The sequence below is a fragment of the Protopterus annectens genome, chromosome 2.part2 (genome assembly GCF_019279795.1).
Source record: "Protopterus annectens isolate FY-2018-M chromosome 2.part2, PAN1.0, whole genome shotgun sequence".
Taxonomy (NCBI): domain Eukaryota; kingdom Metazoa; phylum Chordata; order Ceratodontiformes; family Protopteridae; genus Protopterus; species Protopterus annectens.
The window spans coordinates 139577684-139596459 of record NC_056730.1 but is presented as its reverse complement, the minus strand read 5'-3'; the positions used below and the strand labels follow the sequence as shown (position 1 = coordinate 139596459).

Sequence of the window (18776 nt, the reverse complement as noted above, 5' to 3'; positions counted from 1 at the left end):
ACACAATTTTCCTACCATGCACCATTTCATGTACGTCTTTTTTCCATGATCGGCTATGTAGGACCTTAAAGCTTAACAATACATAAGTCTTCTCAGTTTAAACTGTCATGTGTCGAAATGTTAGAGATTATGAATATAAGGCTGAAATTGTAACTATGCTGAAAGATAAAGCATCGAATAAAAAGTTTGCTTGAATATATGTATAGAGTTTAGCAATGTAAAATGTGCATTCATACTGTATGTATAACAGACCAGCTTCTCTTCCCAGCATTAGAAAAGCCTAACAAAGCAATATTGGACATGATTTTCTCATGTTTGCAGAACAAATATCTAAACTCAGCAATACATGATTTTTTTCAATAGGAACAGCTTGTACAGATGTTTCCTTTCATATTTCTGTTAATGGCATCCTCACATCAGCAGAAGTGCTTACAAGTAAATCACAAAAGGACAATAGAAAAGTCTAAAAACAGACATTATGTGACTTCCCACAGAAGGCCAAAAAAAAGATACCAAGAGGAAATAAAATCTATGTGCGTGACTAGCACTCTATATAACAACTGTTGTAATTCAGTTATGTGAGAAAGGGACAGAGAGGTATTTTGTAGAAGTCATCATTCATAAAACTTTGTAAATATATGCTACAAAGAGAGTACATGTCGTTTGTTATAAAATAAGTCATCTGTAACTGAGCTTATAGCTGCAAAATATATTTCTTTATCAGTGTGCAATTTGAAAGGCTTGGTGCTTTAAACAGGCTACAGATGGAGTCATGCAAACCTCTGTGGCTTTGATTTCAGCAGTAAACAGCACAACAAGACTGTGTGTCTTAAGAAGACTTTAAGTCCTGTCCAGCAAATTTCAACACAACATAGAAGCAGAGCATGCAAATTAAAATACATTTTTCAATGGTGACCCCAATGTTCCTAGCCTGTATCCAAAAACAGGGGGAGTGATTGGGTAATGCATTGTATAAGGTCACTCCTGTAAAAGCACAGTAACTAACATTTATGTGAAGTACTTCAGATTTCTACAGTTTTCTACAGTTTGCAGCAGTAATACAGTTTATTAGACATCTAAGTCCAGTGAGACTGCAGTGCATAAAGGTGAGCAGTGCCATAAATTCTCCAAAAAAGTTACAATACAAAGTTGTAAGACTGAAACTGCCAGTTTTGCTATATCAACTTCACAAGTGACTACAGAGACTTTTCAACCATCTACAGTAAAGCAGCTTGGCCATCTGCCTCTCTGACTGGTAAGAAAAATTTCTGTGTTACATACAGTATGAATGCCATAGAGGTAATAATAATAGAATGAAATGTATGTACTGCATATTAGCAAATGTAAAACCTTATTAGGGCAAGTTAATAGTAAGGCATTATGCAAATGGATTGCAAGTTAATAGTAAGGCATTATGCAAATGGATTACAGTATTTGACTGGTATCTGAAACAAAATCATGTGTGGTATAAAAAAATGTTTATTGTGTGTACAATGTCATAAAAATACAGTGCATGCCACTATTCAAAGGTTAGACTGTACAGACAAAAATTTTAATGGTAAAGAACCAAGAAAAGTTAATATGTTGACATTATATTCAAGTGTTAGACAGTTATGTTCTGTCACCGGATGTAAAAGGTTTATTTCAGAGTTGCAGTAACAGTCAAATCAGTTACTGATAAAACCTCTAGTACATTTTGTTACAAAAGAATGTAATAAACTTTTAAAAGACAGACACATTGAGTACAGGAAGCTTAGACAAGTTATACATACATTTTTTTCAAAAGTGCTTAGGAGTTTCAAATTCAGCAGAACAGGCTTCTGAAACTTATCAGGCAGACTGTGAGGAAACTCTTGAACAGCAGTTGCAGGACAAAGAAAATAAATTAGCTAAACTGACAGAGACTGACTTCCTCCATATAACAGCTGAGCTTAAAAAGAACAGGAAACTACAGCTGATTTGTAGAAAATAAATATATTTTATAATATGTTTATGTTTTGAAAATGGTTAAACATACATGGTAGAATGGTAAAATCTGGACAAATCATTCTCAAATGTTCAAAACTTCCATTCAGTTAAAGCAAGACATTTATCAGTACTACAGTAAAGTAGAACATATGACTGCCATTCTTATAATAGTCAACAGGTAAATGAAACCGTTTTAGTGCATAAAAATGAAAAATAGTTAAAAGTGAAGATTTTAAGTCACAAGACTGACATGCTTGTATAAAGATTTAAAGTCACAAGACATGCATGTATTTTCTTTTCATCTAGATTACATTTGTTTACAATGCACAAGAATAACAGGCAGACAACAGCAAATATAAATAATGTAAATATAAACATATGTTAGTTAACCTAATATCTATTTTGTTTTTTTACAATTTTTTTATAATTGTATAGTAACACCACACCAAACAGTTAAAGTTCTGAAATTTAAAAATAAATAAAATCACAGATGTTATTAGTCACAGTATTTGTAAAATGAATGGCAGAGCAGTTAAATAAATACTGAAATCCATGCAAGTTAATTGTAAAATAATGTCTATTTATGTAGTATAAGTGCATAGTTATGCAAATCACAATCAAATTAAAGGAAAATGCCAAAAGAATTAACTATAGTTTATAAAGTATAAAATGTGAACTCAGACCTTCCTAGACTAGATGAATAGTTACAGGAAATGTTGGAAAGATAAGATAAAACAACAAGACTGATTGCCAGACAAGTAGCTTGATTTTTTCTAAAGCATTATTGTTATTAAAACATAATTGTTAAATGATTCACAGGCAACCCTATTTTGGTAATTGTAATAAAACATCACAGTTGTGTATATATGTCACTGATAATCTGTTTGCAAGTAAAGGTCAAAAGTAAAAAAAAACTCAGTTGCATCAAGTGCAGCTAGCAGATGGGTTATAGTATACATGCAATTCAAATCAATTATGCATAAAGGTATAAATACCTACTAGTAGTAGTAAACAGCAAAAGCTTTATAAAAATGATCAAATCAGACAGGGGTCTATAGTTTAGTAGCCTAGTGGATTAGATGTGTGGCCAAAGTTTTGGGCTGGTGTATATTCTAAAGCAAATAAACAATACTGTAGTATACTTCAAAGGGAGGGGCACTTTCTCAGTTTTACACTGACTGTATAAGCAGTGCTGCACAAGGGTCTTAAACAGAGCTACAGGAAGAAATATCTCATTCCTTCTTGACAATACTCTTTTAGGGGGGAAGGAAAAAAAACGATATTAGTGCATAAGAAGCAGTGGTAAACATATTAAATCTGAAAGTCCAAGATATATTATGCTAGTTATTATTGTATTGTTTAGTATTAAATTGTATTTGAAACATGTTAAACTGCAAAGCTATACAAGAGATGGGTTTAAAATCGCTTTATTAAAGCTATACAAGAGAGAATAAAGATATGCAAAATGCATAAATGTTTCTAATAGCAAAAATGGTCACTATTTTTAATATGTTTTTGCAAAACAATGTTGGTATAAAAAAGCTTGAATATTTTTAATTGCCGAGTATGTAGTTTAAAATAGCAGGATGTATGCCTTTGGTGCCAATTCCACAAGATATTTCTAGAGAGAGAGAGAGGTTGAAATTTTCCAAGATTTTGCGTAGTATTAATATTAAATTTGCAGAGCACAAATTAAAATACGTTTTTCAATGGATCCTTAACTGGAATACCCATACTAGGCTTAATTTACTCCAGTTGCTTTCTCTCTTCCCACTCATTCATATTTCAGATACCTGCTTTATCCTTTTCAGGGTTGTGGGAAACCAGACTGTGCACTCTGCAAGGCAGGCAACTAATCTTGGGTGGTACACAGATCCATTTTAGGGCATACGCACACTTGCAGGCAATTTAGGAGTGCTAGTCCACTTTGCATTCCTTTAAGAAGGTTAAGGAAAACCGGTGCACCTGGAAAACTCTTAAGGAGACACAGATAATGTACTAATTGCACACAAAAAGCACTTAAACTACATTCATATGTTACCCTCTTCTCTTTATACTAAGTCTACCACACTTTCTCCTCTGTACCTGTCATTTCACTGTAGTAATTTGCAAGACTTTCCACGTTTTAAGTTTTTTAATAATCCATTTCTATAACTAAATTATGGGGATGAGGGATTCCTGTGATCCAGTCCACCTAAGCATTTTGCCAGTATTCATGAGTGCTACCCAACATCTGATTAGTGCATCTGCATCCATTTCATTGAGCCTTTTTTTTTTTTTTTTTTTTTATGAAAACCATTGTAAACCTAACAACATACTAAGTAAATTTGCCTTGGTGACATCACCTTAGCAGTAGTGTGGGGTGTATCTACAGACTTGCATTGAAAGTGTTTGCCCATATGTGGTAGTGTCTGTTTATGAACACACCTCACACTTTTCCCTATGCTGTTGTCACGGATGTTAAAATTTAACTGCCTTATCCTCAATGGAATGAGCATAGGGAAAGTGACAGCTGGAGTTTTAAGAAGTCTGGACAAGGGTCAGTTAAAGTTAACAAAGAATTCCTTTGCAAACATTGAATAACATCAGTTAATTAGTGGGTGCAGCTGAAAAACAGCATTGCCCTTTCAGTTAGAAATAGCTCTGTGTAGCTGAAGTGTGTGTTTGACATGCATGCTGTACTCTACCTGAATACTGCTCATCTCTGGCTGGATTTTATGTTGTGTTCTTAAACTTGGTGAATTTTTGAGTTGCCTGCCCCTACTGTAAATCTGTTTTTGTACACTCCTCCTAGTCCCATCTAATCATCTCATTCAGTACAGAGAGAGAATTTCGGAAGGCCCACCCCATTAATTTTTTAACCTTGAATTATCTTCTGTTTCCTCCCTTCCCACTTAACCTAAAATTGCACTTCATTCAGCTGCTTTTACTGTATTTGTGTTTCTTATTTTATTGCTTTATTTTGCTTTTGCTGCTTAAGTGTTCAGTTGCATTTATTACTGTTAGTTAGTAGCCTAATTAAAATGTTACTGTTATTCTAAGCCTTTTGGTTTAAGCACTTGCGCTTCATGCTAGTTTTACATTAGGAAGGTTTGTGGTCTACCCTGTTGTGGCAGAAGAGGTAGTTTACATCCTTCTAAGTTGGGAATTGCTGGCTGAAGGCTTAGTGTGTCTGTTCTATGTGTCTTAGTTCTGGTTTAAGCACTTGGGCTTCAGGCCAGTTATTTTACATTAAGAAGGTTTGTGGTCTGCACTCTTGTGGGAGGAGAAGGTAGCTTCTGCCCTTCTGAGCTGGGAACTGCTGGTAGAAGGCTTATTGTGTTTGCTTATTTGAACTTTTTTCCCCTGAAATTGATGCAATTTGTTTGCTGTTGTAACTTAAGCACTAAACCAGGCTTTCTTTTGTTGGAGAGTGTTCCCCTTGCACCCTAGTGGCAGGAGTATGTAGTTAGAAACTAGTCTCATTGAAGGTTGCTGGAACAGGGCTGTTTTGAACTTTATGCTGCTTAATTTGTTTGCTACATAGCACCATGTTTCTGCATTGCTCACTGCTGCGTGGCAGGCACCTTCGGTGGTTATAGATGCTGACACTTTTGCCTGCTAATTTTCCCTTAGTATTCTGCTGGTGCTCCATTGGTGAGTTCTCATGATTCTGTCACTGACAGGTGATGTATTCAGCGTAGCTCCTAAGGTACCAACTCAGATCCTACCACTAGCCCTTCGTATTTTTTGTCCGCTTCTCCTGTCCTCTACTTTTACTTGTTCCTCCTTGTCCTCTCCCCATTTTCTGACCACATCAACTTATCTAGCATTATGGATGGACAATTTCCCACAGTTTCTCCATCCAGCCTGGTCAACATGGGCATCCTGAGGCAATGTAGCAATTGCATCATGTACACGGACAACACACTTCTAGTCCACACACGGTCATTATGTGAGAGATGCATCTATATCAAGAACCTAGAATCCCGGCTCTCTTGTTCACCAATCGGTGTATCTGATTTTAGCAGGTTGTCTGTATGCACACCTCACCTCCTGCACCTACCAAACAAACAACATACCAAACCTACAATTTGCAGAGGTCCTTACAAGAAGCTTACTTAAATATCATAGACCTCCCAAAGACAATAACGCTTCACATAATATGTATTCTGCAGAACTTAGTATACATAATGTATCACACACCAGTGTCAAACCAGTCAAACTGCTAAGGCATAACACAAAAACAAGCATCTTAGTCATAGGCGACTCAGTTGTGAGACATAGATGTCCCTCTCTCCATGTTGGATAAGGAAAAGGTTGTGGTCACCTGTCTGGCAGGTGCCAGGGTCCGCCACATCACATACACACTCCAGTCTCTCAACAAGCACCGTTATGACTCCTATCATAGTCCATGTTGGTGTGAATGACTTGAGATGTACCTCACTGGACTATATGAAGAAAGACATGACTTGCTCTCCGATTGTGTCACAGGCATGTCCCTAGCCTTAAGCAGTATTTTACCTTCGCCTAGGATACCTCAGTAGAAACACAGAATGGTTGAGTTCAACAATTGGCTTAGTTTCTGATGTCATTAAAAGGGGATCCAGTATCTGTCAGTCTGGGATGACATGGTCGACAAACCTCAATGTTTTGCCAAAGATGGTCTTTATCTGTCAACCCTGGGATTTAGGTTACTGTCTAAGGCTCTTGCCACCGCACCTTTTTAAGGCAATGTCACACGAACAAAATTCTTGAGTTAAAAATACTCTCTAAAAACAACCTCAAGGTTATGCTGCTAAATGCTCTGAGTCTAAACCAGAAACTGCACTCTCTGGAAACAGTCCTCACCCTGGAGGATGCTGACATTTGTGCAGTCTTTGAGACCTGGTTTAAGGATGCGGGGAGCACACCAGCTATACCCGGTTACATTTCTTTCCATACATTCAGGCCATAAACTGAAGGTGTGAGAACTAAAGGAGGTGGTGTATCAATATTAAATATAAGTATAAGTATAACTAGATTAGTTAAGCAACATGATTCCCCTGAATTACTTCAGGTACAGTTGTGTGTAGATCAGACTCCTCTTCAGGTCATTGCTAGTTATAAGAACCCCCCTCCATGAATCAGGACAGCCAGTCAGCTTACTTGGATCTACTTGAGTCCATCAAGATACAACCAAACATCCTGGTTTTAGGTGACTTTAACTGTCCATAGACTGGGTAAATTATGTTCTAACTCACTTGCCCAAAAGTTCCTGGACTTAACTCCAGTGCCCTGGACCAGCTGGTTGACACACCCATAAGGGGCTCAAACATTCTGGACCTGGTGCTCACCAGCATGGGGGACTGCTGCACCATCCCTCCTGTGTGGCCATCATTGGTGAGATCTGACCACAAGTCAGTCCCGCTAGAAGCAACTAACACAAGACCTCGACTTAACAACTAGACTAAAAAACTTCTCCAAGGCCAATTCTACCTCTTGCGTGATGGCATAAATAGCTGATAGAACAGACACCTATACGGAGTTACATACCAATGCTTTATACAAGCACTTGTACAGTTGTTTTGATTCTGCCATACCTGATCGAACCAAACCAAGATCTTCAAGGAATAACAAACCTGCCTGGTGGACAACTGCCATGAATAGGCTATACAGTGGAAGAAAGGAATTGCTGTGTAATAGTAGGAAGGAATGGTCTCAAAACTGGAAACACTCCCTTCTCAACTTAAACAAGCAAATAAGACTCCTAATGAAGTCCTCCAAAGCTAACTATGAATCCAAATTAGCTTCTCTAGCGATAACCACAAGGGGTTCTTTAGTTACATCCATAACCTCAAAGGTAAGGCCCTGGTTTTTGCTGACCTTGTAGTTAATGGAACTATATATATATATATATATATATATATATATATATATATATATATAAAAACCTGTGGTGGATATAGCAAACCTGCTGACCGGTTCAGTGAGCTTCACTCCCATCTCCCATGTCAGCGCCACATATACCTCAAAGCATCCCCAACACCTGTCGCCCCGCCTAGTGTTTCTGAGGAGCAGGTCTTAAATGTCCTCTCCAAGGCCAAAAACAGCCTCTTTGGGACCAGACAGCATCCCGGGTGCATGGATTAAAAGAGGAATTAGCATTGCCATTGAGCACGCTTTTCAATCACAGCCTAAGCACTGGCTTTGTCCCAGCAGAATGGAAAACAGCTACAGTCATCCCTTTGCACAAAGGGTGTGCATCCATGGGCCCCAGGAACTATAGACCCATTAGCCTGACCAGCCTTATCTGCAAGGCCATGGAACAAATCATTATGGACCTTGTTAACAAAGGTATTGGAAACCTCCAAATGCTCAAACCCACCCAGTTTGGCTTTGTCAAGGGGAGATCATGCCTGTTAAACTTGGTGGACGACTTTGAGACAGTCACCAAACTCCCAGATTGGGGGGGCACATCTGTTCAGGCCTACCTAGACGTAGCCAAGGCCTTTGATACAATCTCCCTCTTGGGCATCATTGATAAACTCACCTAGCTTGGTATCAACACATATATTGTCAATTGGGTTGCAAACCGGCTAACTGATAGAACTCGTACTGTCAAAATATTGGACCTATAACCAATGGTGTTCCACATGGATCGGTTCAGGGAGCCCTACTGTTCGGAATTTACTACTCCGAAGTACAGGCTAAAACTAAAGGACTGTGGCTGACAGTTTGCTGATGACTGCAAACTGGGAACTGTCATTGAATCCTCTAGCGATATCAACATCCTGCAAGAAGGTCTTATGCAGACTGGTGCCAAAGTTGTGGTCTTAAACTTAATGCAAAAAAAATACATCATCATCCCCTTTGGCAAGAGTGATCCTGCAAAACTACCACATCAGTGTTGGTACGGTAAGCACACAGTAAGCACACAGTCCATGTTGAGAGATCTGAGCACACAGGTTGATAACCTTAACTGTAATCACCATGTCTCCACAGTGGTAAGAAGGGTGTTTTATATTGCTCATCTCATAAGTAAGGGCATTGCCTCCAGAGAGAGGTTGTAACCCCCCTACACTCTTACCTCGTGATGACAGTAGAGTACAACACTCCCTTTGGTATGTTCCTTTCCTTTCCAAACACCTGCAGCAATTAGAGAGACCACAAAGGTTCCTTACAAAGAAAATTCAGGGTTTTCAAGATCTGTCTTATGCGGACAGACTGAAATGATTGTCACTTTACTCTGTGTCTTACAGACTGCTCAGAGACAACCTGTACCTTGCATATAGAGCAGTTTGACCCAGCTTTAATGGGAATGTTGTGCATTCTGAAAAAAGCTGAATCCGCTACAATGAAGGCTGTCCAAAATTCAAAGCAAGCAGTCAGCCAAGGTAGATTATTAGAAGGTTTATTGTCCCAAAAGTAAAAACAAATCCAACACGGCTAAATTCCAGATGAAACAAGTGGAAATAATTCCATACATCAGTTGATTGAGCACTTTCGTCTCCACATCCGGAGACTTCTTCATTTCATTTGGAATTATTATTCATTTCTAATAATCTCCCTTGGCTGACTGCTTGCTTTGAATTTTGGACAGCCTTCATTGTACCGGATTCAGCTTTTTTCAAATTGTTTGGTTACTGAATTTTTTTGGTGTGGTTACTAAATGTTGTACATTCGCATGGTACATGGGCACTCGTTCAAAGGACCTTAACCTGGTATGTGACATCAGAACTTGCTGGAGAAAGATTTTTCTCACAGAGGTTGTCCCACCTTTGGAACAAGCTTCCTATTCATGTTGAACAAAGCTCCTCGTTGGCCCTCTTTAATTGCAGTTTCGACAACTGAATAGGTAACTGGAAATTCACCCCAGAGGTTCCTCGTGTGTCCCTCTTGGAGAGGGCCAATAGGTGCCAGTTTTAGTGTTTGCTTGAACCAGACACCCTTGGGAACACGGGTTGAACTTTTCTAAATTTGTAAGGGCCTTTGGGCCGTTAGCCTAGTAACCTCCTATGAAGAAGTAACCTACTATGAAGAAAAGCAGAGATTGAAAACCTTCACCAGTTGGGTGGAAAGCTGTTTGGCAGCTTGTGTTTCACATGCTGTGGTGCAAAGCTAAGAAGTTTAATCCCGGCAAAACACTTGTACGTACCCAAGATAAATATGTACTTTTACTTAGCTAGCATGAGTGTGTAGACTATTCCCCAGACTCTGGAATAGATTGCCCATACATGTCAAGCAGAGTGCCTCTTTGGACCTCTTCAAGAGGAACCTTGACGATTGGATGGGAGAAAGGAAATTCACCCCAGGGATCACGTCAGTCGCCCTGCAAGACAGGGGTCCAGGAAAGTAAATAATGTTGGGAAGAAATAGCCAGGGAATTGTTATGGCTAGGCTTGTATAGGCCCTAGGGCTGATAGCCTAGTACCAACCTATGAACCTATCGATTGCATAGTTGGATCTTGACTAGAAACTGCTTTTGCTATGTCTTTACGTCAGCTTATTTGCATATTTAATTATGCTATATTGTGACAAGCAGTTACTTTCAAGACTGATTTTAATTTGCCTTTTTTTTCCCTATCTAGTATAGGACATATTTTGATTTGGTAGCACATGAAAGGAAAGTGGGTATACCCTGTCATGTATCATTTAATTCAGTTGCTTGACCAAGTTCTCTTGGATGATGAGAAACGCAGGAAAAAAAACATGACTGGTTTATTTCATTTTACAGATGGCCTGGACATGTTGGCTTTATTACTTCTCAAAATTCATTGAACTGTTGGATACTGTAAGTACATTCATCTAGCGCTTATTTTTGTTTAGTTTTTGTAATTGTTGATATTTTTCTTATTTTGTTCAGTAAGATGCACAGAAATCCATTTAGTAGGTAAGGACCATGTGACATGAAATGTCTGAAATTGCTTGGATTCCATTTTCCACCTCCATTTTTCAACATTTACGTTCACACTTGACTGTGCATCATGCTTGTGTGATTTTCATTTGTTATAATTATTGGAACATACTAAAAATGCACTTACAGTTGTATTAAATTATTTTGTGCATTGTGGCATTCATTTTATTGTAAAGCAGGGTGGTACATATGTATTCTAACTGAATTGTGTTCCATTGTTAATCCCCCCACCTCACATCTATACACTCACACAAACATTCTGTTGAAGTATGTAAGCCACCTTACACTGGTACGCTTCCACCGAAAGTATGGAGGAGGACCCTATTCATTATACCACAAATCATTACAGGGAAATGACCATGCCACTTCATATCTCAAGGGTTTGTCTCATTTTTTAATGCAGCACTGCAATTGTTAGCCTTGAGCAATCAAGTCCACCTTGAACAGTTTGAAAAAGGGTACATTTCATTACTAGTAATTTCTTAGAAATTTAAAACCTGAATTATTCTAATAGACTTCACGAATGGTCATGTTCCATTTCTTACTTGTTACTGAAAGGTAACATCAGTGTGGTCTACAAGACCATGCCCAATCTTTCTGTTTTGGAAGTCTGTATCTGAAAAGTACCACTGGAAAAGTTAATACCAGGTTAAGGAACCTAACTGTAATGATGGTAATAGAAAAAGAAGCATTATATGTTGCAGCATTTTCAAAGATTATGGAATAAGTTTTCCCTTGCATTTGAAAGATATCCGTCATTAACTTCCCTCAAAGATAATAGAGCTATATCTGTTTGTGTATGTGTACAATTCTTTGTAATACATTTATGCACCATATATACAGAGACATGAATATTCACATGCTTAAAACATATTTGTGTGTGTTTTGGAACTTTCATAATTTATGCAAGAAGCGGGGGGTGAATAAATGGAAATGTTCTGAACTGATTTTAGGGAGAAAATCTTTGCGATGGGATTGACTTCATTAGAGATCAGAGTCTTTATTTAAGATGGAGAGACCAGTTCATAGAGGATCGTTAATAAACTGTGCTGCAGACGTGTAGCCATTGAAAAGATTTGCTTGACAAGATTTGTTAAATTTAGACAGCAGGGACACTAGCTTGCAGTTTATTCCATAGATTCATAGGTAGGTGCTAGGCTATCAGCACTAGGGCCTATGTAAGCCTAGCCAGCAGGGTTCCCTGGCTTTCGCCACCCAAGAAAGTTATTTTCCTGTGCCCCTGTCGAGCAGGGCCACAGGAGTGATCCCCGGGGTGAATCTCCTAATTCCCATTCCATTCATATAGGCTCATAGGTAGGTACTAGGTCATAGGTAGGTACTACTTCTACTATCAAGTCATTTAAATATAGTAAATTTAGGCACTTTCTCTTTCCTTCCATGCTTTATTACTGATGTTCTGCTGTCTAGTGATGTTAGGTATAGTACAATTAGGCACTCTGTTTCTTTTCATGTTTTATTACTCATGTGCTACTATCAAGTCATGTTAGATATAGTACAATTAGGCACTCTCTGTTTCTTTTCATAATTTACTACTGGTGTTCTACTGTCTAGTCATGTTAGATATAGTACTATTAGGCACTCTGTTTTTTTTCATATTTTATTACTGGTATTCTACTATCTAGTCATGTTAGATATAATACAAATAGGCACTCTTTGTTTCTTTTCATGTTTTATTACTGGTGTTCTACTAAGTCATGTTAGATATAGTACAATTAGGCACTCTTTCTTTTCATGTTTTATTACTGGCGTTCTACTATCTAGTCATGTTAGATATAGTACAATTAGGCACTGATCTTCATCGTGTTTCACTGTTGCAGTCATTACAGTTGGGTTATCCTGCTGGCAGGCTACCCGCAGTCGGCCTGAATTCCAAAGTCTAGGTCCAGCGACGGTTGCTGTCGCCTCTTCCCTGACGTCAGTGCACCAGGGTTATAAAAGATGCAGCCAATGCCATTTTCTTCAATCTTTCTTGCCGCGCGGTGCCCCAAGCAAAAGCAGTTTGCAATTGCCGGTCAGCCGACTCCTGAGATTTTCATGTTCGAATTTCAGATCCGAAGTCTTCATTAAAAGCTAAGTACCCCGTTGGGGAAACTTTTTTCTTGCTCCAGACCAATGTCAGAAAAAGTTAATTGTATTTCTTGTGGGAAGCAAATAGCTCATGAGGACTTTCATTCCTACTGTATTCCTTGCCTAGGCCCTGATCACAACATTGCTAATTGTCGGTTCTGTGCTAGATTTAACCAACGCACTATTAAGCGTCAGTATGATTTTGCATTTCACTATTTTGGCAGAAGATTTAATTATACAATGTCGTCGGATAGCCATCCGACTACCGCAATTCACAAGAAACGCAAAGAAAAAGAAAAGGGCAAGCATCCGAGGTCCAAAACTGACGACAAGGCTTCTTCTAAACCAGTCGCCGGTTCGCCGTGAGGTGCTTTCGCAGCCCCTGACGCCCACTACTTTAGAACTGCAGGCAGCTACCGACTCCCACGTGGAGCCGACTAGGCCGCTGGATACTCAAGGTATTGGTACCTCGGAAACTATTCCCTCAGATGGGTCCGGAGCCGCTGAGCAGGCATCGGCTTCTGAGGGTGTTTTCAGGCCTACACAATTATATGTAAAAACGACTTCAGCTTTAAAGGCAAAGACTAAAGCACCTTTAAAGACAAAGAAACGAGTACAACAGCCATATGGACAGGCCTCCATGCCTAAAAAAACAGATGCTCAAAATGGCTGAAGACCTAATTACTGTGATCAGGAGTTACCATCCCCCTCCTGATAAGAGGCCTAGGCAAGAGACAGAATATGAATCTTCAGATCAGGTTTCCAATTCATCTCATTCCTCTTCTGATCAAGAATACTCTTTTCCTCCCTATGAAGATTCTGTTGCTGAAGAATCTATTCCTTCAGCCTCTCCTCCTGAGGACTATTCTTTTGGGGAACTCTGCATACCATGAGGGAGCATTTCCACTGGGAGAGCCAAGATTATTCAGAATCTAAGAAAAGGCTCAGAGACTTCCTTTTACTTCCTCAGCACAGGCCCCTTGCTATTCCTCCTGTGTTAGACATTGTAGATGATGTTTTTTCAGAGTCCAGTCTGACTCCTGACTCCTTGCCTCCAGCTCCTGTTAAGCCAGACAGATATTACAGGGTTCCTGATTCACATAAATTTCTTTTTAAAAACCCTGCTGCTGACCCAGAAACTCTCTCTCAGGGTCCCAAAGGGGTTAAGGCTTCCACTGCAAAAGCCCTACTCCCTCTGACAGGGATTCTAGAGCACTGGACAGATGGGGAAAAAAAGATTTACACTTCTGCGACCTTGGCTATAAGGGCTTTAAATTGTCAATTTCATATGCTTAAATATCAGCAATATATTATGTCACTGCTTAAGCAGAAAATGTTGTTGAATTCTGAATGTGCAGAAAACAAAGAAATGCAGGATGCAGCTGAACAAGTTGGAAAGCATAATTTGCAATGTGGTTTTGATTCTCTAGAGGCCTCCTGCAGGGTCGTTGTTACGGGTTCTGTCATCAGGAGGCATGCTTGGTTAAAGGAACAGAATTTGCCTGATCATGTTAAAGCAAAATTATTAGATGCTCCATTACAACATGATACCTTGTTTGGTGTTAAAGCAGAGGAGGTGTTGAAGAAAATGGAGGACAAAGCAAAATGTATACAAGCAGTTAAGGATTTCTTACAGGTAAAGCCCCCAAGATTTAGCAGACACTGGCCTACAAAAAAATTGGTCCTTTCCAGTGTCAGACAAGGCCACAAAGGGGCAGATACAGACCCTCTAGATGCAGATCCCAGCCCCAAGGCACATACAGGTCTAAACAATGGGGTGCTTCTACCTCCAAAAGCAGAGAAGACAAATCACAGCCATACAGGAAACAGTCCCAATGACTTCCCCCTGCCTGCGCCAAGCACTTATCTTCTGGCAGCACCATTAGGGGGAAAACTAACACTTTTTCATCAAACCTGGCACATCATAACCCAGGACAAATGGGTCTTAAACATAGTTTCACAAGGCTACAAGTTTCACTTTCATACCCTGCCAAGGGCACACGGTTTGCCAGACCTGCCAAAAAATCAATGAGCAGAGGCACAAAAGCAAGTTTCATCCCTCATGGACATGAGGGCCATTCAGCAAGTACCAGAGCAAGCGCAGCGACAAGGATTTTACTCGACTGTTCTTGGTTCCCAGAAAGGACAAAGCCTGGAGACCAATACTGGACCTGTCTATTCTAAACATATATCTGGATATTCCAAAATTCAAAATGTTGACTCTGCAGCAGCTCCTGCCCATGCTGGGCAAGAAGGCTTTGCTTGTGACTTTAGACCTAAAAGAGGCATACCTGCATGTCCCAATCAGACAATCATGCAGAAGATAACTCAGATTCATAGCTGGCTCAATGCACTACCAATTCTCTGCACTGCCCTTTGGCTTATCTACTGCGCCCAGGGTCTTCACAAAATGCCTGGCTCCAGTAATTGCATTCTGCAGACAAAGAGGAATACAAATATATCCTTACTTGGATGACTACCTCATTCAAGCAGAGAACAAGCACATTCTGCTACAACAGCTGGCGTTTGTCAAAAGATTACTGATATGCCTAGGGTACACAGTAAACTAAAAGAAATCAAAACTAGTACCCTCTCAAGAGATAATATACCTGGGTGCAAGCTTAAATACAACTGCCCAGATGGCTTATCTCACACCAGACAAACAAAGGCAACTGACTACTTATTTCAAACTGTTGCCAGCAACTGAGCGTTATCTGCAAGAAAAAATCTGCAGGCTTTGGGCTTCATGGCATCCTGCTAATCCCATATGCAAGACTGCATATGAGGTAACTTCAGTGGTATCTAAAAAGTGTTTGGACTCAACATTGCCACAGCCTGGAAAAAATAATTACTCTTATTCCCTGCCTGCAACAGGAGTTTTGATGGTGGGCAGAGGCCTGTCACCACAACAAGGGGCAGCCATTCACTTTACCCACAGCCAGGCAGACATTGACAACAGATGCATCAGATTATGCCTGGGGGGCCCACATGGCAGGAAGATGTATTCAGGGCACATGGTCCGCAAGCCAAATGCATCTACATATCAATCTAAAGGAGATGCTAGCTGTTCAGAATGCCCTTACAGCCTTCAAGAATCTACTTCATCCGAGACAACTACTGATAAAGACGTACAATACTCCAGTCATGTGGTACATAAACAAGCAGGGAGGAACACATTCCTATCCCCTTAGCAGACTACCCATGACTTTGTGGGACACAGCATTGACTTACCAAGTACATCTGCAGGCACAATTCCTGCCAGGAAAGATAAATACTCTGGCAGACAAACTAAGCAGAAACCTCATGGATCCCCATGAGTGGAAATTGGATCCGCAAATCTTCAGCATGATAACAAGGAAATGAGGATGCCCGGACATAGATCTTTTTGCCTCCCCTCACAACTGCCAACTACAGACATTCTGCACAAGGACTTATCACAAGCAAGCATGGAAAGTGGATGCTCTATCTTTCAGCTGGAAAAACTTAACAGTATATGCCTTTCCTCCACTACCTCTCCTCCCCCAAGGTACTCTTAAAGGTCAGACAAGAGAAGCCAAAAAATTATACTGATGGCCCCAGACTGGCCCCGCCAGTGCTGGTACCCAATCCTAAGGAACCTGTCTCAATGCCCGGCCTGGACATTACCTCAATCACTTACTGTCCCAACAAAACAATCAGATCCTGCACAGCCAACCAAGACCTTAAATCTGGCAGCATGGCGGATAATGTAGTCATTCAAAACACCCCTCTTTCTAAAGCGGTGATGGATGTTATTTTACAGGCCAGGAGGCCTAGTACCAGAAAATCTTATGCTGAAAAATGGAAGAGATTCTGTGCTTGGAACCAGGCACAAGGAATTAACATGATGTTACCAAATATTCCTCAGATTTTGCAATACTTAACTGAAATGCTGGACAAAGGTCTATCCTTTTCATCAATTAAGATTCATGCCTCTGCCATTTCAGCTCATTACAATATAGAGCCACCTATTTTTTCTCATCCTTTACTAAGGCAGTACCTCAGAGGAGCCAAAAACTTAAGGCCTACAAGGAGATCAGCAATACCTGCATGGGACCTCAATTATGTCTTGGAAAAACTCACCCTGCCTCCTTTTGAGCCAGCCGCTACAGCTGACATTAAATTTTTATCTTGGAAAACAGCTCTGCTCCTAGCAAAAACCTCTGCAAGACGAGTCTCAGAGCTACAGGCACTCATGGCTGTGGAACCTTGTATAATTTTCCATCCAGATAGGGTTTCTCTGAGGACAAACCCGACATTTATGCCTAAAGTAGTGTCCAGCGTGGCCCTTAACCAAACTATTCACTTGCCTACCTTTTATCCAAACCCACAGAATAAGGGTGAGAGACTTCTGTATTCTTTGGACATACACAGACAGCTGTGCTTTTACTTGGACAGAACCAAAGCTTTCAGAAAGACTGAGCAATTATTGGTGGCATATGCTGCAAGATCACAAGGAAAGGCTATCTCAAAGCAGACTATTTCAAAGTGGATAGACCACTGCATTCATTTCTCTATTCACAACATGGCAAATCAGCGCCTAAGGACATTAGGCCACATTCAATCAGAGCAGCAGCCACTTCAGCAGCCTTCCTCAGAGGAGTACCAACCAAAGATATTTTAGAGGCTGCAACTTGGAGTTCAGTATACACTTTTACAAAGCACTACCAATTACCACTCTACTCTAAATCCAGGGCAGGCTTTGCCACTGCAGTTCTGCAGGGCCTCATAGCCACTCCTAATCCTATTAAGCTCCAGCCTCCCAACCTTAGCTTTGGGATTCAACCCAATTGTAATGATTGCAACAGTGAAACACGATGAACATAGTACAGTTGTGTACCTACCATAAATGTAGATGTTAAAGTGTATTCACTGTTGCAGTCCAGGTTACCCACCCACCATCCCCCTTATCTTTGCTGGAACTTATCTGTACTTCTCTATTCTATACAACCTATGTGGTGTATTTGCTTGTAGATGAAGGAATAATTTACTTTGGTGCATGCATGCTTTATTGACATATTTTTAGCCTACTCTTTTGGGGGCACCTGACATCTGGGGCAAGAAAAACTGAAGAAAATGGCGTCTGCTGCATCTTTTATACCACTGGCGCACTGACGTCAGGGAAGAGGTGACAGCAACCGACACCGGACCTAGACTTTGGAATTCAGGCCGACTGCGGGTAGCCTGCCAGCCGGATAACCCAATTGTAATGACTGCAACAGTGAATACACTTGAACATCTACATTTATGGTAGGTACACAACTGTACTTTTCTTTTCATGTTTTATTACTGGTGTTCTACTATCTAGTCATGTTAGATATAGTACTACTAGGTACTCTCTGTTTCTTTTCATGTTTTATTACTGGTGTTCTACTATCTAGTCATGTTAGATATAGTACAATTAGACACGCTCTGTTTCTTTTTATGTTTTATTACTGGTGTTATACTATCTAGTTATATTAGATATAGTACAATTAGGCACGCTCTGTTTCTTTTCATAGGTTCCATGGCAATAATGCTTCTGGGAGTTTGTCTTGGTGGGAGTTTTGCTTATTGGCTGTGACTGTCTTCATAGCACTGTTGTGGAAAGCAGTTGAACTTCACAATCCTATTTCATTCAGTCCATCTGAAGCAACTGACAGGAAATGAGACTGTCATCAGATCTTATCCAGACACTGTGCTGCTGCTCCTTGTCTTAACTCCCATCATTCCCCCTGGACTGAGCCTGCCATTAGGTATCTCTTGCCACCTAAATGTTTGGATGAACTTGCTAATGCTGAATGCTTCATATGTTTGTTCTTTTTCAAATTTATGATACATTTATAAA

General features: G+C 40.0%; 1 protein-coding gene across 3 annotated transcripts in view; it reads left to right on the top strand.

Annotated features, from left to right (window-relative positions):
• The window catches only part of ELOVL7 (ELOVL fatty acid elongase 7), a 1867033-nt gene that overhangs the window by 835887 nt on the left and 1012370 nt on the right, over positions 1-18776 (top strand). For all 3 annotated transcript variants that reach the window (XM_044063813.1, XM_044063812.1, XM_044063814.1), the window contains exon 5: positions 10664-10720. In XM_044063813.1, coding sequence (XP_043919748.1) covers positions 10664-10720 — 57 coding nt within the window. The remainder of the gene's footprint in view (positions 1-10663; positions 10721-18776) is intronic.